This window comes from Ursus arctos, unplaced genomic scaffold, assembly GCF_023065955.2.
Source record: "Ursus arctos isolate Adak ecotype North America unplaced genomic scaffold, UrsArc2.0 scaffold_20, whole genome shotgun sequence".
In the NCBI taxonomy this organism is placed as follows: domain Eukaryota; kingdom Metazoa; phylum Chordata; class Mammalia; order Carnivora; family Ursidae; genus Ursus; species Ursus arctos.
In genome coordinates, this window is record NW_026622875.1 from 39,160,787 (window position 1) to 39,186,359 (window position 25,573).

At 41.3% G+C, this 25,573-nt stretch overlaps 1 protein-coding gene across 18 annotated transcripts in view; it reads right to left on the reverse strand.

Annotated features, from left to right (window-relative positions):
• The window catches only part of THRB (thyroid hormone receptor beta), a 375,214-nt gene that overhangs the window by 17,815 nt on the left and 331,826 nt on the right, over positions 1 to 25,573 (reverse strand). For all 18 annotated transcript variants that reach the window (XM_044383354.3, XM_026496908.4, XM_057315953.1 and 15 more), the window contains 3 exons: positions 18,545 to 18,645; positions 13,401 to 13,548; positions 10,337 to 10,542 (listed from right to left, as the gene is read on the reverse strand). In XM_044383354.3, coding sequence (XP_044239289.2) covers positions 10,337 to 10,542; positions 13,401 to 13,548; positions 18,545 to 18,645 — 455 coding nt within the window. The remainder of the gene's footprint in view (positions 1 to 10,336; positions 10,543 to 13,400; positions 13,549 to 18,544; positions 18,646 to 25,573) is intronic.

Sequence of the window (25,573 nt, forward strand, 5' to 3'; positions counted from 1 at the left end):
GTTTTCTAAGCAAAAATACATGTCTTGGCCATTGCTTTAAGAGCCCCCAGTGATAATGTTCACAGAATTGTTGCAGAATTAAAGCAAAAGCAAGTGAGAGAAGGAGGGTCCTGTTTCTGAATGCACTAAGGATGCCAGGTGACGTATGTGCTGGGGGCTCTGGGGTGGCATTTTCAGAGCTCTGCACATTCTGGCATGTGTGGGCCATGATGGAGAAGTGCGGTGGGGATGCCCTGGTGATGAGGGAGCAGAAGGCAAGCTGAAAACAAAGCACCAGCTGACACCTCCCTAACCAGCCCCCACCTCCCTGATTCCTGGGTGGATTATGTGTGACATTCCTCCAGAAAACTCCTGACTGTCTTTTTTCCCCCATTTTTTAAAGTTTTTATTTATTTTTTTAAATTATTTTCAATTAGCCTACATATAATACATCATTAGTATTTGATGTAGTGTCTGACTGTCTTATGTTAATGCTTTGCTAGAGGGAAAAACAACCTTAGCTTGACAATAGCAGGGCCTCCAGTAGCCTGAGAGTCTTCTTTAGCATATAAAAGTCCTTTTGGACCCCTCCCTTTTTCCTTACCTCCCCCAAATCCCAAGTATATAATCAGCCATTCCTCAGGACCCCAGTGTAACAGCTCTTTCTGCCCACGGGTGCTGTCCCTGTGCTTTAATAAAAACCAAAGACTTCAGCTCTGGACATCATCAACATTCCCAAGCTACATCATTGGCAAGTAGCACCCTGTGGATTCGTTCTTGCTTTTGACCCAGCTGCTGGGGCTCGAAGTTCCTGTCTACCCTATAGATTCTAGTTGGAGGAGGTCTTAGACAGCTGAGGGGGAAGACCTCTAGGTCACCTGTAGGAACTGAGTTGTGTAAACTTGGCAAGTTTTCAGGCAGACAGTATTACTAGTATTCAGTGTCCCCGGGGCACTTCTCTGCCCTTGACTTGCCCAATAACAAAAGCCATAGCCTTGCTATTCAAAGGGGCTGTAGCAGTTTGGATTATCATCTGGGGAGGTGTTAGAAGGGCAGAATCTGAGCCCCTCCCCTGACCTAATGGTGCAGAACCAGAATTTTAGCAAGTCCCCCAGGTGCTTATGCTCAGTTAGCCTCCCCAGTGTCCATTGGTACTCTCCAGCTCCTTAGCTGAGGGCTCCAAGACCATCAAGGTCTCTCACATAGCTCCTATTGTCACCTGTGTTACCTGCCAGGAGCAGTCCTCTCTGTTGCCCTTTCTTGTTGTGATAATTATGACCACTTTTTATCTGTGGCCTGCAGGTGAGACAGCCCCTTTGAGGAAGTGCATTATCTCAAGTAGTTCTCACACAATCCTGATGGGCAGATGAGCAAAGGGCTCAGGGAGGTTAAGAACAATCCCCTGAGGCCAGGACTGGGATGTTGGTCACCCAGCCTCTACACAGCAATCTTCCAGGAACCCTACATCTACTTCAAGGCTTTTACAACCTATACAGTTTTTTTTTTTTTAAAGATTTATTTATTTGAGAGAGCGAGCACTCATGTGCAGCCCCGACATGGGGCTTGATCCCATGACCCTGGGATCGTGACCTGAACCGAAATTAAGAGTCAGATGCTCAACTGATTGAGCCACCCAAGTGCCCCACAACCTGAACACTTTTGACACCAGGTGGCAAAATTCTACTCCTCCCAATATTTCCCTTACTGGCCTCCCCCACTGCCTTGCTGGAAGTTGTGAAGGTGATCAAAGGGATCAGGGACTCATGACTGTCCCGTGGCCTAGAGCCACAGTGAACAGACCAGAAGCAGGCACCCAGGGTTGGGTGATGTGGGACAGTGGACAGAGATGGGCAGGAGGATCTGGCACCCAGAACTAGTCAAGCAAAGCTGAATCCCTCACTTGCAGAGTCATGAGGGCACTGCTTGTGACAAGACTGTGGCCTACCTGCAGCCATGGTCCCCAAACTTCCCTGTGTCAGAATCACCTGATGGGTTCCCATGTCCAGAGTTTCTGATGCAGTAGGTCAAGGATAGAGCCCGGGAACCTGCATTTCTAACAACTTCCCAGGGCATGCTGATGCTGTTGGTCTGGGACTACACTTTGAGAACCACTGGGCTGGCAGTAACACATCCAGCTCAGAGTAATCAGTTACCATTTTCTTCTCACACCTCCCCAGTTATTGCTCACTTCTAATTTTTAGCACAAAGAAAAGCAAAGGGTGATTCTTTTAACTAACTTGTTACTAGGGCACCGGGGTCAACAGGAGCAGCCCAGGCCCTCTCCTAGGTGTGGCAGGAGCTGTGGTTACAGCCTAGGGGAGGATTTTAAAATACATTACATAACAAACTGGCAGCCTTGACCTTTTTTTGGGTTATCCAGTAGGTTCTTCTGTTTATTTTATTTTATTCTTTTTTATTGTTTGCTTTGTGGGCAGCAAGTGAATGGGAAAGGAACCTAGTCTGTCATGTTATCATAGTCAGTGATGATGTTTTGGGGCAACTGTTGGCATGGGAAGCCCATGGGAGGTGACTGCTCTGCTGGCTTTCTGGATGCAGACAGAATTGATGGAATAGTCACACGTACAGCTTCTTTCTCTCTCTCTCTGCCTGTCTTTCTCACATAGACTGAGTGAAGGGAAAAGGCGTATCAGGTCCTCCTTTGGGCACTGCTCCTCCTGGCATTCTTCACCTCCTTGCTGGTCTTTATAATTCCTCCCACCGCAGAAGTGAGGCTCATCTCACCTGCCTTGCTTATTTTACAACTCTGTTATGAAGATCAACTGATAAAAGGAACATGGTCATACATTAAAAAAGAAAGGGAGTTTTCTATACACACGCGCAAACACACACACACACACACACACATAGGGTGAGCTTTTTTAGAAATAAAAGTAACAATATTTTAATATTTTTATAGTTTGTCCAAATGTCTTGTCATTGAACACTGATATATCTAACCTGATTGTATTGAATGGTAATCAGTGTCCTTTGAAATGTCGGTAAGTTACTACCGATTTTAAAAATTTCCATTTATTCTGTGGGCTCATGGAGCATTTGAATCACACCTGTGATGCCTCTAAAGGTTTGAAAAAAGGAGGGGAATTATACAAGGAAATATGACAATTTTAATTAAAATTAAACTTCCAAATGTAACCACCTCACAAGCTTTTCTGTTGACAAATAAATACCAGGGTAGGAAAAAAAATTAAATACCCATTAAATTGGGTATTTAATGGAAAATACAATTGCTAGAAGTAAAATCATATACAAAGCAAAAGCTTTTTATTGTATCAAGCTTTATTCCCATAATGGATCTTGGATACCAGAAAAAACCAGATAGATAGATGATGATAGATGATAGATAGATAGATAGATAGATAGATAGAAGATGGAGTCTGAATTGACCTGAGTTAACACATGAGATATAAGAAATGAAGGTTGAGCATTGCAACCTTGTCTGTGACTTCCCAAAAGATTTTTCACATCATTTGCTACGATATTTGGAAAATAGAAATGAAGAGTACAAATACTTGACATTAATTGAACCTGTTAGATACGTTAGTACAGCTAGTAGCCTTGTAATCCACGATGTGAGATACATGTGCTCACACACACATGAGCGTGCATTGAGATCAAGCTCAGGTACTGAGGAGGAGTCACCAGGGTAGACTGTGGGCAAAGCCAGGTGTTTGCCTCAGTGGCTCAAACTGTCTTAGCTTTCTCATTGGGGTGCTTCCAGGTCTCATCCCGACTTGCCCCTTCCTTGACTGCCCTAATGGACTTCCCGAGCCAGTTCCGCCTACCTATTCATGTCTCCTCTCCGACTTGCTTTGCACTTTTGCAGCTTGGAGCTGCCTTTCCTCCTGACTTTTGCTTTCAAGTCCCCGCTTCCATCTTATCTTTGCCAATTCCAAATCCTACCCCACTCAAATTCTATTTTCTCCTTGAAGTCTTTGCAGATGACCTGTGTGAAATGATGCCTAGCTCATTGGAACACAGATGGTGGCCCACGTACATCACTCATGTGGCATTTAGGCATTTATTACTATCACTTTTTTTTTTAAAGATTTTATTTATTTATTTGACAGAGATAGAGACAGCCAGCGAGAGAGGGAACACAAGCAGGAGGAGTGGGAGAGGAAGAAGCAGGCTCATAGCGGAGGAGCCTGATGTGGGGCTCGATCCCGGAACGCCAGGATCACGCCCTGAGCCGAAGGCAGGTGCCTAACCGCTGTGCCACCCAGGCGCCCCTATTACTATCACTTTTTATTGCAGTTATGTAGGTACACAGTAAGATAGGAACTTCTCGGGTGCGGAGCATAAGCTTTAAGTTTCTTTGTCTACTGTGTGGAAAACATTGGGCTAAAAGGTGGAGGACAGAATGCTTGTTGGTTGGTTGAGTGAATAAATGTATGTTTATGCATGTTCAACCAATATTTATTGAGCAACTACTATGGGGCCAGGCCTGGTTCTAGATGCTGAGGTTACATCAGTGAACAATGTACTCTCAAGGAACTTTCACTGTATTGAGGGAAGACAGATAATAAATATAAAGAATACTCTCACAGAAGTATTTCTATTTGTGGTTCGACTGGAGGTGACATGATAGTATATGGGGCCCAGGAGGGGGATGGGCAGCTCAGAGCTTTTTGAGAAGTGATGTGTTAGCTTTAACTGGAAGAATGTCAAGAAGGCAGCCCTCCACAGAGCCAGAGGAAGAGCATTTAAGGCAAAAGGAAAAGCCAGTGCCTCATCCCAGGCCAGGAAGGAGGACCATGTACTCAGAGCCCAGAGATGGCATGTGAGATGAGGGACAGAGTCAGGCAGGGGTCCTACGAGGATGGGCTCTGGGGAGGAGAGAGGCTTATGCAGTGTGGCTCCACTGAGGGGCTTCAAATAAGAGTGCAGCGGGATGAGAATTTGGGTGGTTATGCGGGGTAGGGATGTGGGGAGCCAGAGGAAGAAATGGGCCGGCGGCACTAGCTCTTTGGGCAGGACATGAAGTGGTCCAGACCATCAGGGCGGCAGTAGAGATGGAGAGAAGTGGAAGAACTCAAACCTCTCTTGGGAGCCGGGCACAGGGCTTTCTGACTGACTGGATGTGGGGTGCGGGACAATATGGAATCCAGGATGTCTCCTCCAGGGCAGTAGAGGGGGTGGGGGGGCACGAAGGGAGAGATTCGGGGTGTGTGCAGGGGTGAACACCTAGCTCAGTTGTGTCACTAGCTGCTGATACACAAATGGAGACTAAGTGCCTTTCTGCTTTGACTGTTCCTCAGTATTATTCAAGGTGAGTAGCAGATGCTGTCTGTTGGCCTCTTTGCAGTGGCTGGCTCAGAGCTGAGGGCTTCTTGGCTTGAACCTGCAACTCTCTGGCATATGCAGAGTGGGATGGGGCCAGACGGGACTCTTCCCTTCCTTTGTGAGATCACAGGGTATCTTCTTGCACCTTAATAAGGAGGGGCAGGAAGGCCCACACCAGACCAATGGTGATTAAAAGTCCCTGGGCTTTGGGATATTACTACAGGCTCTCCCTTTTCCTGGAATGAGCAGGGACGGATGTTGGGGATGGGGGTTGTGGGGATAATGCACATAAGAACCACTTACGTGGTTGTTAATGATGTGCCGAGCACTTATACCTACAACTTTTATACCCTGGGGTGTAATGTCATCCCAGCCTTAGAGAGGCAAAAGAACTTGCCCAAAGTCACGTAACCAAAAAGCAACAACAACAAAAATATATATAAAGCAACAGAGACAAGTATTGAACTCAGGCTGTGTGACTGAATCTCCATGTATATGACTATACGACCCTGCCGTCTTCTGATGCAGTTGTAATTTTGGGTAATAGTAGCCTTCCTGACTTGGTTGTTCTTGTCTTATGACCTGTCCACACAGACCACGGGGGCCAAATCACCCATCATGCCTGGCCCTTCTGCTTATGCCCATTTACTGAGGCTTTTGCAATGGAGTATGTGTGAAATCAGACAGTAGCTCTGCTGGGGAAAAGGAGGGCAGGCTGGCCCTGGTTCTGATGGTTACATTTTACACTTGCATGGAAAATCCATCCAAAGCCGTACCTTTGCATGTGAGCGAAGGGAGCAGAATAATAACACCATGTCAACAGACAATATTGTTGCTGCTACAGGGTTTACTCCAAACCGATGTCTTCCGGCCCCTGGGAGGTGTAGCAGTGAATTACCAGTGGTGAAGACACTGCTTCCCTTGTTTGGCTCAGATGGCCCTTGTTCCCTTCTCAGTGCACTTCTCTGTTTCATCATTGCTGTCACCACACCCGAAGGGTGGTTACATTGGGCACTTCTGTACCATCAGGGATTTGGGTGGATTGGAGAAAACTAGAAAATTATGATTTAAATGCTTTTGGAAGTAGTTTTAAAGAGTGGCTTTGGAATTATTATGAAAATCTACATGGCTTTTTAAAAAGTTTATTTGCCAATGACTCTCATTTCTACAGACGCAAATATAGATTTGAAACCCAGGTCAAACCACCAGTCTCTATTTCTGACTTGAGTCCTGGTGTTAGGGTGAAAAATGAAGAATCTTCTTTTGGGGAGTAAGTTATTTTCCTGTTCCAGATAAATGAATACTTCCAGTTTTTATGACAACATATAATTTTTGGTCCCTTCTGATATATTACTATACTGTTATTATTATATTTTTAAAGATTTTATTTATTTATTGGAGGGAGAGAGCCAGAGAGACAGCACAAGCAGAGGGGAGGGGCAGAGGGGGAAGAAACTCCCCACTGAGCAGGGAGCCCAATGTGGGACACGATCCCAGGACCCAGGGATCGTGACCTGAGCTGAAGGCAGTTGCTTAACCAACTAAGCCACCCAGGCACCCCTATTACTATACTATTATTAACATAATAGGTCTTCTCAAATTCTTTTTCAGAAGAAGATGGGCCATCATCACATACAAATAAATGAAATAATATGTGTAGCAGTGTTGTAAGCAGAATAGAGGCAGCCACATGGGAGACACAAATCCTAATGTGTCTATTAGAATAAAGAAGCCTATTCAGACACGGATATCATTTAGCAAAGCTGCCTTTAATGAAGGATTCTTAATGTCCTTGCAGGAATAATTCACCACTCAGTGAAATTTTTATCCTGAGCATACATACTCAATCGGAGTCACCCTTCTGCAAGGGGTATGTGTAAATATGTAAACTGGCTGAGACACAGGGCTTAACTGTACTGTCTCTGAGCATGGGCCAGTGGAACTGTACATTCTGTTTCACAAATATTTTTATTGAGTTCTGTTGCGGTTATCTACGGTGTGTAACAAACTACCCTAAAACTTAGTGGCTTAAAACAACAGATTTTTACTGTTGCTCAGAGTTGGGCTCAGCTGGGTGGTTCTCACTTGGGGTCCCTCATATAGTTGTTCTCAAATAGCAGCAGAGGCTGGTGTCATCTGTAGGCTTCTTTACCCACATTTCTGGTGTCTGGTCTGGCACGAGATTCAGCCTTAAAAGTTACTCTGCTAAAATCTGTTGCTTAAAGGAATCACACACCCAGCCCACATTCAATGAGAGAGAGGAACAGACTTCACCTCTCCATGGGAGAGAATGACCTGTATACACAGGGAAGAAACGATGTAATGGCAGCCATCTTTGACAAGAGCTACCACAAGTCTCAACCACACATGTGATGGACACTGAAGTGACAATACTGAATGGAACATAGTCCTTCCGTAGAGCAGATGCTGTGGTGATCCCAGTCATAGAAGGGGATTGGCTGATAGAAATGAAGCTCATTGTAGAGACAGACAGGACCATGGAGGTATTCTGATCTCCCCCACCACCCCTCTAAGAAAAAAATGGCTTGAAGAAGCAGTTCGTTGTATTTGGACCAAGAGAGACAATTTGTTGAACAGATCAAGGATCTACAAAATATACATTTCACGTTGGCTCCACCCTGGGAGGGAGACAGGTGGGTAAAACAGTTACTCTGTAAATGTCAGCTTCCCAAAGAGAACTCTTGTTCCTGGATAACCGCATGGCCCTGACAAAAACACTAATGGCAAATCATCCTGTGCCATACTTTCTTTGGTTCTTTCTGTAGATGATCAGACTGATGAAAAGCATTAGGGGCCTTTGAGCTAAAGGTGCAGATCTGGTTTAAATCATTAGCCATCGTGTCATCTTTGCTAAAGAGACCACAAGGCATAAAGAGATCTGACTGGATTTTACCGTATAGAATTTGTTTCTTAGCTTTCAGACGCAGCTCATGTCTCCTGCCCAGAGAGACCTTTCTGACCACCCTGTTCAGAGAAGGGAAGTCTCTCTCCACTTCCAATTCACCATCACTCTGTCCCGTCATGGTGTTTGTTTTCCTCACTGCACATATCACCACCTGGATTCATCTTGTTTGTTTAATCCTTACTTTTTTTCTCCCTCCACCAGAATAGAGCTGACTTATTCACTTTCTGGCACACAGTAGCTGCTCAATAAATGTTTTTTTTTTTTTAAATAAAAGAACAGATCTTTAGAGTCTAGAAAGAAGCATCCTTGTGACCACTGAAATGAGTTTAGTTAGACTAGTATTCATTCTCTTTCTGGAGTAGAGAAAACTGAAGTGTAAAATTCCCTAGAAGTCCAGATGTGCCCCAAATCTTCCACTGTATTTGAAATTCAGCTCTGTCACTACTCTCAAATCAGGCCTGGAAATGGTTTCCACAATGTCCATTGATAGCTCACACATTTAGGGAGAGGATAGATTTAGGCTTGGGGTAGGCAGGACCCTATCTTGCTATGCCCCAAATACGTTGGATTAGAATTGATCTATCTATCCAGGATTCATGTTTTCTAATTGCTGGCAGATATACTACAGTGGGCCCAAGGATTCAAGATCAAGGCACTAAGAGGCTGCCCCTCCAAAGACATGTGTCTTTCAAAGGATCTTTGGGTTTGTGTAGGTGACCAAGTCCACAGTGTGGTGATTAAGAGTATGGATCCTGGAGCTGGGCCATCCATCACCACTGCTTACCAGCTGTGGGGCTCTGTAAGTTTCCTTAACTTCTCTGCCTCAGTTCTCTGCTTGGGTAAAATGGAGATTTTACCCACATCTACCTACATGGTTGGCTTAGGTTAATGTATGGAAAGCACTTAGAATAGAACCTGACACTTGGTAAGAGCTCTCTAAGTGTTTGCTAATGTTACTGTTCACAGATGCCATCAACAGAGTATGTTAGAACCTGCTCTTGACAACAGTGCAAGTAATTGATGGCAGGTGGATTATGGGTCAGCTTTTTCTTTCCAAAAATTTTCTTTAAGATTGTTGTTATACTGTTTCCATGAAAAAACTATCTCCTTATAATGGTGATGAAAACTGTCTCCTTATAAGGACAATTATACACCATACCTTTTTGTTCAGATGGGAAGGAATGCTAATGTAACCTGGAGAGACAAACAGACCCACAGAATATCTGCTGCTGGGGCTCAGTGAGGTGCTCACTGTCATAAACTAAGGGCAAGGTCAGTCTCTGAGATGGTCAAACACCAGCTGGTGGTGGTGGGTGGGGTAGTCCATCTGGTGAGGTAGGTGGAAAGCCTGGACTTCTAGGCCTGGCTGCTACTTTCTAGTAGTGTGAACTTGGGTGAACCAAATAAGGCCTTTGGTTGGTTTGCATATCTGTAAAATGGGGATAGTAATTCCAGCCTAACCCAAAGCATTGTGAGGTCCAAAGGAGAAATGAATGGGAAGGACTTTCACAGTGGTTAGTTTTTATAAAAACATTCAACATTGATCTTCCAAGGGCCTAGAAAGGCCTGTTTTCTCCATATATCACCTCCAAACCCCCTCCGTACTCCCCATTCCCCTTGTCTTCCTGGACTCAAGTTCATTTATTTTAAACTAAAAATTTTGACTTCTATTGACATAAAAATACATTTGAGATATGGGACACTTCATTCTAGGGGTTATTCTAAAGAGGATATCTTGGGGTGAGTTTAGGGGACTAACTATATAAATGGGTATCTGGGAGAAGAAATGGGCATAAAAGCGGAAAGCTGGCAGGTAAAGAATGTTACTAATTAGTTGATTTAAGGCTGGCCTTATTAACAGCAAAGGAAACAGATTATGTGGCGTAAGAAACTACTTTAGAATTTAGTGACTCACAAGCAACGGATGGGGGGAGTGACCTTTGTTCTCAGACAGACCTGGATTCAAATCCTGACTCTGCAAGTCACTTGACTTCTTGGGAATGCAGTTTCCCTATCAGTAAAAATGGGGGCAGTAACACCAGCATCCCAGGGTGATGAGGACTGAGTGACCTGAAGGAGAAAGTGTGGAGCATGCAGCTGATATTCAGCTGTGCCGGGAAGCCTCACCAGGAATTTCCGTTTCTGCTTCCAGTGGCTGCCTTGGGCATTGGTGGCCACGTGGGCTTCAGTGACAGTTTTGATGAGCTCCCACTCCTCGTCTGTGGGCTCTGGCTTGTGCCCGATGGATTTCTGCAGCTCTTCCCGCCGTCTCTTCTCCCGATTCTCCTCAATCAGCTTCCTCTTTGCCAGCCTCTTGCTGTCATCCAGTACCACTGGGAGGGGAAGAAAAATGAGACGAAACACATGGACACTGGCAGACACGTGGCAGACTGCACGTGCGCCCCGGACCACCCATGCCAGATGGCTGAGCAGGTCCTGCATGGTGGGTCACACTGGGGTATTTTCTCCCTTTGGCAGCAAACTGCCATTGACTAGCTATGGTCCCACATGAGACCTACTGCCAGACTCCCAATGCCTGGCCAGCTTTTCAAAATAAAGCTCTGCGGGAAGTTGGACAATGGGCATCCCCACTCCACAGAAGGTGGCCCTAAGAAGAAGGAAGCAGAGGGAAGTAAAATCTGTCCTACCCATGGGTTCCCAGATGAGTCTATGATTCAGTCTATGCGTCTATAGCCAATCATCTGGATTCACTCTTAGGGTCTCTGTTCCTCCTCTGCTGCCCTCAAATGGCTCTTAGTAAAAAGAACTTCAGGTTAAAGAAAAGTTCTTGAGCAGGAGGCTAATGATCTCTTCCTCAGATAAAAAGGACCCCAACTCTTTATTAGCTCCCTCAAGGGCTCATTGGAATGAGGCTCGGCCTATCTCAGGCTGCCCAGGTACTCACTTTGCTCTAGTCTCTAACTGGTCTACCCTCAATGGTGGTTAAAGAGCCCAGGCTTTGGAATCTAGAAAGAGCTGGGTTTGAATCCTGACACTACCACATTCTAGCTGTGTGACCTCTGGCAAGTTGCTTAGGCTCCGTGAGCTTTCATTTCTTCCTGTATAAAATGGGATCAACAATACTCACCTCACAGGGTATTCAATGTGCTAATGCAGTAAATAGAGCCATGACTTTTACCACTTATGCAAAAGGGACATAAGAAGGGCAGATAACAAGAAACCTCTACTTCTGTGGTTATTTTCCAAAACAAAACCATTTTACAGGACTCTTAATAACTATCAATGGAATGGAAAGGCTCAGGTTTTATGCTACCAAGGCATAGTATTTTAGAACTGGAAAGAACCTTTGGTATTATCTAGCCCAACTCTCTCCTTTCACAGAGGAGGAAGTTGATCCAGAGAGATCATGACTTGCCTAAAGTCACACAGCAAGTTCATGGCAGAGCCAAGGCAAGACCCAGGACTCCTGATTCCAGTTCTACAACATCATTGTCCTAGGGCCATTTCTTGATGAAGGTGTGACCTGGTAGGAAAAGAAAAAAGCAAACATAGCAGGAGGAAGAGAACCAAAAGTACTCAGCTATTCCACAAACAGAATACTGAAACCCCAGGTCATCTCAGTTGGATTGGATCATCCAAATCAGGTGAGCTATGGCAAATGTGGGAAATGTGAATGAGCCCTATTAGGTCACTTTGGTTCCCTTATTAAAGGGGGATGAGGAGTGGACTCCACTCATAGCCCCCTTTCCCAAATGCCTCCTCTGCTAGGGATTGTGGCATTTGACATGCATTATCTAATTTAATCCTGAAAACAACTTGCAAGGTAGGTGATGATGTCACCGAAGGGAAACCGGAGGTTAGGTCCGATGGTCACACAGCTATAAGTGGCAGATATGGGACTGCAACAGTTTTTCTGATTATAAAGCCTGAGCTCTTATAATGCCTCTCAGGGTGCATTCAAAATTAATTTCCACCCAGTCCAGATTAACACTGAGCTTTTTTAACCTTATAAACATTCCTATTTTTAACTTCTCAATCAAACAATGAAATGGACACTCAATAGTAACAGTCACTTATGGTGACACATCTAAATATTCAGTTCTAGGTCAATCATTTTCATATATCCTTATCAGGCATATTGTTGGCAATGGCTAAAAGTCTTTAAAAGATGAAGACAGAACACTTAGCCAGGGGTGGGGATTAACCCAGGATTTCCAGCCTAAAACCCTCACACAACACTCCTCCTTTTTAAAGATTCCCTATTCTGTCTTCTTTTAGTGGCCAAAGCACGGCATTTCATGGATTTTTTTTGTTCTTGCTGAGAGAACCCTGTTTCTCACATAAATGTGAGCCATGATTATTTCATCTTTTCTGAGGAAAATCCTCATTGCATCCTTTTCTTCTTTCCTTTTTTGTTTTCTTTCTTTTTCTTCTTTTTAAACTAAAAGTTGGAAACTTTCATTGAGGTGCAAAACACTTATGCCAACAGAAACCATTAACCCTGATGCCTGGCAAAACAGAGGCCACACATTCTGAACGACACAATTCTTATTTTATTATTAGATTAATTAAAGTGACTGGTGTAAATCCCTTGCATGGTGCGGGAAGAAGAGACTCCAGTGGCTAATCTCACCACCATATGCTGTGGCACTTTGAAAACTGGGTAGGAGGACTGGAGCTTAGAATGTTTTTATGGGCTAAAAATATAACAAACAACAACTGCAGGATGACTCATGCTATAGCACTCGACTTCACATTCTTCAGAAATTACTGAACACGATGTTTTCTGCCAGTGCCCCATCTCCAAAAATGTCCATAAAATAAATCCCTGTCTCTGTTTTTGAAAAATATTAGGACTAGTCCATGAAGCTCTCACCACACAAATGTCGTACGTAAAACTATGCCTCATCAAGGGGACTGGACAAGAACACTCATTCGTAATCTGTTTGAAGAGAGTAATGCTAATAGTCCTGAAGACATGATAGGGATAATTTAATCACTTCCCCTCATGTGTGGTCTAGATACTTTGAGAGTTAGGAGTTGATAGGGATGGGGTAGGATGGAAACCACCCAGCAGTGGCTGGGCGTGAGGGGTCTGCGGGAGTGCTAGGTGTCTTCTCTCTGTCCACATGGGTTCCTGCTTTCTTTTCTGCCTGGTTGATCTCCTTGAACCAGATCTTTCCCCAATCAACATTTCTTGAATGTGAAACAAAGGAAGAAGATTACTTACAATCTGTTGCCATGCCAACATAGATGCATTTTTTAAAGCGACATTCCTGGCACTGATTTCTTGTAACTTTGTCTATGACACATTTTCCTTCATATTTACAGGAATAGGATGGATGGAGATTTTTCTGAATGGTTCTTCTAAAGAAACCCTACATGGGAAAGAAAGACCCAAGACAACAGTTTCATATTTTCTAGAAATAAATGACTCCAGGATTTTGTGTCCATATAACAAATGGATTTTGTGATGGATTATTTTGGACCTTACCTGCGTATGGGCCTGTAGCTCCTACTTATTCATATACAGGACAATTAGCCCAAAATGAATCTAAAGAATTCTAAATCTGAGCTGAAGAAAATGTCTAGAACTACAGATAGAGTCAGTATCTTTTTTGGCATTTATTAAGGAAAAGAGGTTAATGGGAAAATCCAGTGTTCATTTTTATTTTTTGCAAACATTGAGTAATAAAAATAAATTATATTATTTCATTTCATAGAGTGCCATAATTGCGTTGTTAAACTAAGCTGTGAAGAACCTTGCTACACTTTGTACTGGAGAATAAAGGAGCTGGATGCTTGTGATACTCTATTAACTAATAATTTAATCATTTAGTAATTAAATGGATGCATTAAACGACCTTTAGAGATTTAGTTTAGTTCTTGTTTTTGACTCTTGAAATGTCCATGGCCAGCTCGGATAACCCTTGAAACAGCAGTACTTGAAGAGTAGAAAATTCCAGTCTCTCCACCCAATTTTTCTCAGTGCTCACTGCATTGGGGTTTTTCCTTTCATAGTACTCTCTCTCCAGTATCAGTAGGCATATGCCCTGAAGTTCAATAGGTGTCTTCCTTTCTTAAGGCTGCTGAGGATGCCATTTAGTCCAGGTTTAGGTGACATAAACCTTCTTATAGGTGTGTTCTAGTAGAACCTTCCTGGACATGGTATTCCTATCTTGGCAACAGTGCTTTTGTATTGTACCACTAATGATGGTGAAGAGTGTGCACTTATTGTAAGGGGCACGTTGCAAAGTGCTTTAGACAACTTCCATATCCTTCTGTCTCTTCTACAACCTAATGAACTAGGTACTCTTTATATCTCCACTGTAGGTATTAAAAAACTAAGCCTCTGACAGGTTAAATCACTTGCCCCAAATCATGTGGTAAGTACACCGTGAAACTCGGCCTAGAGCTCAGGAGTCAGAATCCAAGTCTTATTTACCTAACTGCTTATATGATATAAACTGAATCCAATTTTACTGTATTATTTAAATGTTTTAGATGAACAGATTATAAGTAGCACCCCCCGCCTTTATCTGTTTTAGTAGACTAGCAAGGCAAAAACAAATATTCAAGGATACTATCTACTAAAGCTTAAAGGGATCTCTAACTTTGTTACATAAATAGGGACTGACGTAATAGCTGACCTAGATTAAGCCCAAATTTGAATGATCCTGTTTAACTTTCCTTGGCTTTGATTATGTACATATACCGCTGCATATTCACTCAGATGTAAGAGTTCTACCTTATAATGAAAAGGTCAAAAGTAGGATTTTTTATTGGGCAGAGCAGGATAAAATAGAAAAATGAGAGCCATGACTGAAACTAATGGACTTGATATGGGGGCATGTGGGCAAAACCCTTGTCATTTTTATTGTTTAAGTTCTAACAGGAAAACTGCCCCATTATTATTTGGATATTGTATCCTTAAACACTTATGTCCATTAGTTTGAATGAGTTGCTATAGTATTATAAGATTCACTCAATCACACATGGCAGGTCTTTGTCATGCTGGTGGGTTTTCCCTGGGTGTTCAAGGTGGGCAAATTCTGCTACAGCATGAATGTCAGGGCATGCCACAGCACTGAAAGACAAGCTGCCCTGTGAACCACCCTACTCTACCTGCCTACTGCTGCCTTCTCTCCAATCCACCCTTCATGGGTCTTCCCTGCCTGGAGAGCAAAAGAAACCTGGAGATTCCTGGCAAGAAGACATGTGTCAGACAGGGAGGAGAGAGGCTGGGTAGCATACCTCCTTCTGGAGGAGGCAAAGTTTCCCCAGAGGTGGCAGCACCAAAGTCCAGGGCATCAGGGAGAATGTGTGCTGCTAGGAGGATAGGATAGTTGTTGGGGAGACCCTTTTCTCACACATACTCTGAGGCTGACTCATGTCTAGGAGGGGGGGGGAGCCTACTGAAGAGTCTGACAATGCTAAGGAGAGAATGAGCTGTGGTATATAAGACACTGGGGTAACATTCATTTTTCCAAATGTCTACTCTGTGAACTTTTAAATGGAATAAATGAAATAATTTATATTTTGCTTATGTTGAGAAAGGTGTTGGGGTGGTGGGCTGTGCTATTTATAATATCATCTTTTCTATGGCATCTCTCTGATGACTTTTCTTGGGTGACCAAATCCCCTTTAAGATGTTGGCTTCCCCTAAGTTATAATAAAAGCATATTTGACACATGATGAGGGATCACTTCATTTGAGCAAATGTAAAGGTGCTAGATCCTTAATTTTTAAAAAGTGACGAAAATTAACTTCTGGAAGTGAACCGAATAGAAAGTATTTAATATAGTCTACCTACAGAAATCTTTTTAGAGGTGAGGTAACAAAAGACATGTCCCAGGGACTAAATAAGGCTATATATTTCATTGATGATTTGTTGGTGAGGAGAGGTTTTGCTTTTATTAATCAACATCAGAGATGTTTCTCTGCATTTTGAGGAGAACTGGATCCACTTCTTAGTGGTCTGAGTTGAGGTCCTGATTAGTGTGATAAGGAGCTAAGTGTCAATATTTGGGCAACTGCTATAATCTATGAATCTTTCTTAAAAAAATAGTTTGTTGTGGGGAAGTATCAACATTCTTTCTATAAAAGATGCATAAAAAACTGGCTCATCAAAACAGACAAAACAGCTCCAAAAGATTTTTGCTGTCTTCAGGGCAAAAATGGGCAAAAAGATTCTTCCCATACACACTGCAAGTATGGGGTAGAAATATTTTTAAAGCGTAGGTTTGAATAATCAGTATATGAAGCACAAACCTCTTCCATCTTTGGCCACTCTTAAAAACTGTGTTTCATTTGAAAAACTCCCTTGTCTTTTCCTATGATACTTTGTCTTTATATTAAATGCACGATCTGCATAATTACCCCTGGAAAGCATCTTTCTGATTTTATGATGGAAGCAATCCTAGAAACAGGATTCTGATCTGAGATAAAGGGACAGAGGCTGAAAAAATCTAGCTTTTTGCTACATGATTTCTTCTTTTAGGTAAACCTCAGTTGAATCAGGCCCCCAACATCCTGTGATCTTGGAAAAAGAGGCCAGTGGATTTCTTGATCATGATGAAGACATACATGAAGCAGGCACACGGGTTAATAGGCTTGATTTTCCCTTTGTTTAAGTCAATCACTAATAAGCATTAAGTTCTCTGTAAGGCACAGTTGGTCTTTAGAGTCACTTTGGGAGTTGAGTATTAAATGGAATTTTCATTAGAGTCTCTCCCAGAATTCAGAATTTACCATTAGGAACTGATTTGAAAGAATCTCGGTGCTGCATAATCAGGTAGGCAAAGCTTTATGAGTTGGGGCTAATTTAGAAAAAAGGCCCGTTTGAATTATTGAGCTTTCAGAGTGAGAGAGTATATCTAAAGTAATGCAGTGTTATTGCTTTCAAATCAAGCCAATAAAACTGCTTTCAAGAGACAGTCTGCAAGTCCCCCAATTAGTTAATAGTCAGCACTTACTTGTATTCGCTTCCATTAAACTCCTTAAGACATTATTTTCATGGATGTAATAGTAATCTTTAGCACAATCTTTGTTAAAAGGTACAAATTCCAGATCAAAGGGGTCTGGATGAATGAGAGCACACTACATCACATTGCAAAAGTCTTGCAGATATAGGGCCTGGGGAACTTAGAAACTTCTGGATGTGCCCCTGATTCCAAAGGCTGTATCATTTAAACACTTCTAGCAGGCTTCTGCTAAGTGTTTCCGAATTTCATGCACAGGGAATTTGCATGGAAAATCTTCCATTAGGGAAATGGGGTACCTTACCTTGAAACGAAGCTACCATGCTGATTTTTGGGGTTCAGGGTCAAAGGTTAGGAAAAAACAGGGGTAGTTGGATGAGGGGAAGAGAGAGGAGGAGATGAGGTGGGTGACAGAAGAGGGAAGACTGAATCGTTTCATACAGTTTAATACAATCTTTGCTTTAGCGTTAACATCTTGGGATCATTTGGTTTTAAGTACAAAAAGTAAATAAAACATTTAACAAGTAAACATTTAAGAAGTCTTTCCCTGACTTAATATACTGCCTCATTTATAAAACATTAGCTGAACGCTGAATCTAGCACTGGGTTGAGCTTTATTTTTATAGTAGACTTTATTTTCTAGGCTAGGTTGTTGGACCAAAAGATATTTTCCAGAAAGCTCATCTTAATTTTGATGATGAAGAGTGTAAGTAGGCAAATTTAGGCTCACTTTCGGGAAGTGAACTGTTGATCACGGGTGTGTTCTTGTCAAGTATCTCCTGTAGATGGGTCTATAGAGCATAAAATTAGCTGATGGATGCCCAGAATTTACTTACTGGCTGAAAGCTGTGCAGAAAGCCAATTTGGATAATTTCAGAACATAATTGAATCTAAGTAGCCTCAAAGATACTCTCTAATGGAACCCTTAAAAGTGAGCATATAAAAAAAATAAACAAAAGTGAGCATATTTACTTAGATTAATAGTATGTGGCAGGGTACGTTCTGTCTCCTCAACCATTGGGTATAAAACAGGAGGAGAAATGGTTATTTCTTGGGATAATATATTAGAAAATATCAGTGCATTTTTAAATTCACAGTGAGAATATTAATTTCTTTTCATCTTATTAGTTCTCTCCCTGTCTTAAAAGCCAGACATTATACTCTTGCAAATTCATGTAGTTATTGTTGATTTGGAAAAAAAGATAAATTCTGTTCTTAAACGTGCCAAAAAATGAGGAGGACGGCCAGTCACAGATCATGGATGATCACGGCCGTGAATGTTGGGATTTGGTTCTAGTTTGAACTTAAAACTTCATGTTGCATTCTGGTGGAATCCTGGAAGGGGGACTAGAGCTGGGCTGAGCTCCGAGCTCACTGGTCCCAGGGCAATTACCTTGCAGCCTTCACACGTGATGCAGCGGTAGTGATACCCGGTGGCTTTGTCACCACACACTACACATAGCTCGTCCTTGTCTAAATAACTGGGGATGTACCCTGTGAAGAAGGAAAAAAGAGGAATGTAAGGGGAAAATATCACGCTAAAGTCAAAGACACACCATAGCTTGGCGGAGGATAAAAGGAGGACAGGAGGTAAGGCGCATGAGGGAGGAGGCAGGACCAAATTGTTTTATACACTTTAATCCAATTTTTGCTTTAGGGTTTACATCTTGTGATCATTTAGTTTTAAATATAAAAGGTAAATAAATTATTTAACAAGAAAAAATTTAAAGTCTTTCCCTGACTTCATATACTTCCTTCATATCTTATACTTCTCCACTACCTTCTCTCACACGCACGGAGTTAGTAGGCCCAGGATTTCAGAGTGCCTTAGAAATAGGTATGATCAGTTTTGATGTGCAGGTGGGAATACATCTGAAGGCTGTTGGAGCCAAAGAATCACGGAGAGAGGCCAAGATTTGAGACATCTGGAGTGCTCTGGGTTCTGGAGAACATAATCTCTTTTGCAAGCCTTATTTCAGAACTTTTTCTTAGAAGACTGGATCCACTTTGGAATCAAGGCACCATGCAATAAATTGAGAAAATTTTACAGCTCAGAGATCATCAAGTACTTTTGAGGTGAACAGGCTTTCAGAAGTTTGCTTGGTCTTCCTGAGGGTCACAGTGGAAATTAAAGCAGAGATCTTCTAACTAGATGTCCTAACTTCCAGTATAACTAATGCTGGCCTTTTTCTAAAAATAGACAGTTAACTTTAAGTAGAATGAACAAAGCCATCTAAAAAAAAATTTTTTTTTTTTGTAAACTTGTGCTGTTATGACAGAAAACCCAACAAATCTGGGTGATGTGGAGGCTCTATTAAGAAAAAAAAAGAAAATCCAACCATGATAACTCTCTTTGGTGTACTATTGGTTTATTAATTTAAATTCCTTGGCCCAGGAAACTAAAGTTTAAAAACAAAGCAGGAGCAGCCTACTTCCCACCAGTCTTTGCCTCTTCCCCTTCACTTGTAGACAATGTTCAAACACAAGAAACTGATTCTAAAGGGCAAATTCAGTTTCATATGGTATCAGTGGTTTACCACTGAAGCACATATCTTTAGACGAGTGCAGAAATCAAAACAAGGTCTGCTTTGTTGGGATGTGGAGAAGGGAAAGGCTGAGAAAACAAAATCATTCCTTTCCCTGATCATGGCCCCTTAGAAGTTCTTTGACTTGGTAAACTCTTAGTGGTTTCAATAAAGATTAGCCAGGTTGAAATGACAGATGACTTGCTGTATGCTTTACCATGACATTTTCATAGATCTTTTATTAAACTAGGTCACAGAGGGCTTACATTTCAGAAAAAAAATCCACAAGGAAAACAGAAGAAAATGAGTCCTTTTCACAATTTCTTAGAAATTACTTTGCTCAGACTTTATTTTAGAAAAATGGCCCCTCTTGGGAGGGAGACAAATGACTTCAGAGTGAGATCTGGTAATGTACAGGATTATCTTCTTAAATATCACAGCTTTTCTTAGTTTACTTTTGCATCATGCAAACCATGAGTCATCTGTTGAATTCACTTCAAGAGTTTCAAAACTTCCATCAGACATTTTAAAAAAGAGCATTCTGGGAGGGATTTGGACAGAAAAAAAGGGGACTGGAATGATTTTTGTGTATTTTATTCAATCATTCATCTATTCATAAATTCAGAAAACATTTATTTAGCATGTGTTATGCGCTTAGCACTGTGCTTGGTGCTGAAATATAAAAACAAGGCATGGTTTCTTCCCTTGGTAATGCACGTGGAGGAAACTGAGTTCTGTACTTCCCAGTCATGGTCATTCCTCAATGAGAGACGAAAAGGTGAAGATGAACGAAAAAACTTGAAAGATGCTAAATATCACCACAAGGACATGCAAACCCAAACCACAATGAGACACCACTTAACATCCTCTAGGATGGTTATAATAAAGTTGGTGGAAAATAATAAATGTTGGTGAGGATATGGAGAAATCTGAACCTTTATATATTGCTGGTAGGAATGTAAAATATGCCTTAGAAAATAGTTTGGCTGTTCTTCAAAAGGTTAAACATAAAGTTACATATGACCAGTAATTCCACTCCTAGGTGTGTTCCCAAGAGAACTGAAAATACATGTTCACACACAAACCTGTATATGAATGTTCAAAGCAGCATTATTTATAATATCCAAAGGATGGAAACAACCCAAATGCCCATCAAATGAGGAGTGGATAAACAAAAGGTAGTACATTCATACAGTGGAATATTATTCAGCTGTGAGAAGGATGAAGTAATGACACATGCTACAACATGGATGAACCTTTATGAAATGAAAACATTCTGTAAAAGAAGCCGGGCATGAAAGGCCACATATTGTATGATTTCATTTCTATGAAATGTCTAGAATAGGCAAATTAATAAAGAAAGAAATTAGATTAGTGGATGACAAGGCCTGGAGGGAGGGGGAATGGAGAGTAACTGCTAATGGGTACAGAGTTTCTTTTCATGGTGACAGGAATGTTCTGGAATTGTATAGTGTTGATGGTTGCACAATTCTGAATATACTAAAAACCACTGAATGAAAAACCATTGTTTTTCATGGATATGTTTCTCAGTGTGTGAGGTCTATAGTATGTGGAATATGCTTCAAAAAAGCTGTTATTACAAAAACAAAGAAATGAAGGAAATAAAAGAGAATGGTTCCATTTGACAAACATTTATATGGGTATACTATGTGCCAGGCACTGTGCTAAGGATCTAAAGATGGCTAAGTTTTCATTCTTGGGGAAGCTTTCAGTGCAGTGAGGAAAAAGACAATAACAGATCACCTGCATATCATGAGGTAGGCACTGGAATAAGGCTATGTCCAGAATCACAAAGGGGAAACCTTTGAGAAGATTTCCTGCCTACCCCCCAGCTCAAGTCCAAACTGGGTACTCACATACGTTCTTGTGCTTCCCCAGTAGTAGTCCTTTATTATTTATATTATAACTACCAGTGAATTTTTTCTTCCCTTTGACCATAATCTTTGATTCACTATAGGTTTGTACAGTTCCAGCTAGAGGGCAGGGATCAAAACTTCTATGCTGTAACCCCAGTGTCTAACACCTGCTCCCTCTATGGATGGCATCACAGTTTTTAAGATCTAGGGCCGTTGGCCAATGGCGAAGAATGTGAGCAGGAGGGATATATCTGGAACCTACAAATGAGTAGGCTTGAGGATTGGCGGTGTGCCTGAGAAGGCTAAAGATCTCAGAAAAGATTTCTGAAAGAGGTGATAATGCAGATTCAGGGGCCCAAACTTCAGGGCTAATGAAAACTGTATTAGAAAGTTTGATTTTTGGTAAAGAAACCAAGATTCCACTCAGATTAAAACTAAGACATCCAGATTGAAGCTCATCGAAGACCTAGTGATGTGGGGAGATGCATGCTCACTCATCAACCAGATTTGGTCCTTTTTCTTTGCTCTGATCACTAAGTTCAATACAGTGAGACCCAACTAAAGAGAGCTTAAGGGCAATACCATTTCCCCACAATATAGAAATGAAAATCACAATGACTAGGCCAGTTTGATTCAGATACCATTACCAAAGTGGAGATTTACAGTCTAAATTTTATATAATGTGCTCCACTTTCTACTGTGGGCTATACAATCCACTATCCATTACATTCAAAAGAGTCTGTGCTTCCTGGTAAGTTTCTCGTTAACTCCAAGTCCCAAGGTTGTGTACCACTGTTTGCTAGGTAACTGATGGTGCTGTGGTTCAAATTTAATAAGAAATCTAACAATATCTACAGAAAAACTCACTGTCCGTTGCTTTATTCCAAATACAATTTTGGGGAATCCATACATAGGAAGAAATACCACAAAATATTCCAACAGGGTTCTGTGCCCAGGGAAATAACTAGTTACAAATGTGGTGGGGGGAGGATCATATAGAAAATGATCAGAGATACTCTGGACTTAATAACACCAATGGAATTCAGCGGTCACTCTTTAGGAATCAAAAGCAATGTGTGTATTAGTTTCTTACAAACTTTCTTTTTAAATAAAAAAATTATACAAGTAATACGGTTCATTACAGAAAAAGTAAAAACATAAATGAGCAAAAACCAAATTTGGCTGTCAATTCTCTACCACGGAGATAACCACTGTAGCATTTTGGTGTTTCTTCATCTTGTATTAGTATGTGTGACAGTGTGTGCACACGTGTTTGTGTGGTGCATTGAAACACAGACTTATAAAACACAAAGTAACTTTTAAGCAACAAAGTAACTCAATTATTAAAACACACACCTTTCTAGTAAAGGTAGATGGAATACATATATCCATGTCAGGAAAGCTATCTCTTGATCTCTTATATATAGAGGTTATATATAGTTGATCGGAGTGAGGACTTTTCAATTCTTGGTATCAGGAGCACACAGCAGAGATAAGGGAGAAAGAAGTAAGGGTACATCCTTCTCATATTCAGGAACCAATTGTAATACAGTTAGACACTGTATTCGTTATGAGACATGCCTTGGGAGGGCCAGAGAATATTAACCAGCATTAAGATGCAGGTCCCTCACCATTTCTCACTCTACCTCATGACTTGCCTGCTGTATCTGGTGGCGTTGGCAGTAAGATACTGAAAATTTCCTCCTCCCTGTAGTTCAGTAATTTACATAGATGGTTGAACTGTTTGACCTTTAGGTTCTTGTGAATCCTGGAATCCAATGGTAATTCAATCTGTGAGTGGAATGGAGCTCCTTCCATCTTCTGACTGCTAGCCTGATGGGCGGTTTGATTTGTTCTCCTATTTTTCCTAGATTATCTTCTTGGTGGGTAGATGAATAGGTGATTTCATATGTCTTTAGTGAAATCATCACGACTTTTACAGAAACATATACTTAAGTTGGTTGCAGTTGCTTATATGATCATACTAGTGTAACCCATCCATCTCTTTCTTTTCTCTAAAATATTAACTCGGAACCATCTTATTTACCTAAAACAGTCACCACAGGCAATGATACATCAATTATCATGCCTAAGTCCATTATTCATCATTAAATAACATCCATCAGGGAGTAACATCCCACACATAATTAATAGGTAGGTGAAGATTCTCTTAAGATTGCTGAATCTATTTGACAATATTACATGTTAACTAGTTCTCCCAGAGAACTTAACCATTTCTTGCTCTCCTAATTTCTATGTCCCCATCTTTTTCCTTTTTCATGCTTACCATATAAGCCACACGCTGGCCAAATATGCCCTGCTAAGGAAAATGCACCTGTAGTGCTAGTTTTGTTACCAGGAAGGGACACTAAATAGATGTCAGGATTTGGTTCTGTCTAGAAACAAAGATGAGAAACACAGCCCTGGAAGCCACACTGCTCATCTGAGAATTGTATCTGCAAATTATCCCAAGCGACTGTTGAAGGAACATGGTTAATAACACCCTAGAAAACAATTAAGACCCGTGTCAATATGTGATAATCCAAGGGTGATATGTTTTCTCCAGCTTTTACATGCTCAGATATCTTGTTTTTTAGACTAATAAACTATGCTGCCACTTTATCAAGCATATTATCATGAAAACAAACTCCATCTGTTTGTTCAACAAAGACTTGGAGATTTTTTTTAATTTGACTCTTGGCAATGTCTGCTTAGTTGCCAAGTATTATCTTGCATGTAAAATAGGTCAACGTGGTCAAATATTACTAACATTTTCCCACCTTTTTTGTTAGCAACTTCATTAAGATATAATTCACATACCATACAATTCAATAGCTTTTTCTATATTCACAGAGTTGTGAAATTCTCACCACAATCAATTTTAGAACATTTTAATCACCCACCAAAGAAACCCAGTGCCTTTACAAGTTACTCCCATTCCTCCTATCCCTTTCAGCCCCTCCATCCTAAGCAACCACTAATTTGTGTTTCTACAGAATTGCCTATTCTAGATATTTCATACAAATGAAATTATACATTTTATGGTCTTTTGTGACTGGCTTTTAACTTAGCATAATGTTTTCAAGGTTTATCCATGTAGCTTTACATTACTTTAAAAAACTTGACTCTCAGAGGGACTCGGTATGTGGAAGGAAAATTTGTGTATATTTACACTAGAAATCATGCAACGGGCAGTAAGCTGGTTTCTTGGTTTGCACTAGATTCAAGGCTTTCCCATGTATGAGCAAAATCAGAAAGCTGTCTAGTTTAATTCTCTTGAGTGAATTACAACCTCATCTCAGGTCCTAGGAGAAGAAACACTGGCATCTCTTGTCACCTTGGCAAACACACAACACTTAGGGAATAGAACATAAGGCAGATTGATCTTGGTGGTAGATGTAAAGGAGAAGGTGCTGCCTAGGAAGTTAGATATTGCAGAAGGGAGAGGAGCTGAGTTCAGAGACCATTTCCAATCTGGATGATCTTACCTTTGGTGTAGGACCCTTGCCAAGCAAAACTATCTAAAAGGAGCAGTGGTTATCACTGGTGGTCGGAAATACTTTGGGCAGTTCAGAGAGGTCCATGTTGCTGATTTATCTTGCGGAACTATCAACCTAGAGCCATCAAAGAATCCTGAGTAGTTTGGGTCAGGATATCAGGTAAGATTATATATGAATACCCTTAAGGAAGCTAAATAATTAGCATGTTTAGTCATTCTTTCAATTTTATATTGAACTTTCTCAATTCATCTGACAAGTCAGACCCTTCTGATTTAAGGTCCCCCCCACTAGCACCTTCTTCCCTCTGTCATTTCTTTTGTATGTAAAAAATCTTGAATGGCTCATCTCTTAGCCTTTTCCCAACATACTAATGCTGATTCCTTTTACACTTAATTCTCAGTATAAGGTACCAGGTTTTGAATCATGTTAATTTTAACTCTCTGAGAAACACTGTATCCATCCATCCATCCATCCATCCAGTCAGCCGTTAATTTATTTAACAAACATGCATGGCCCTAGT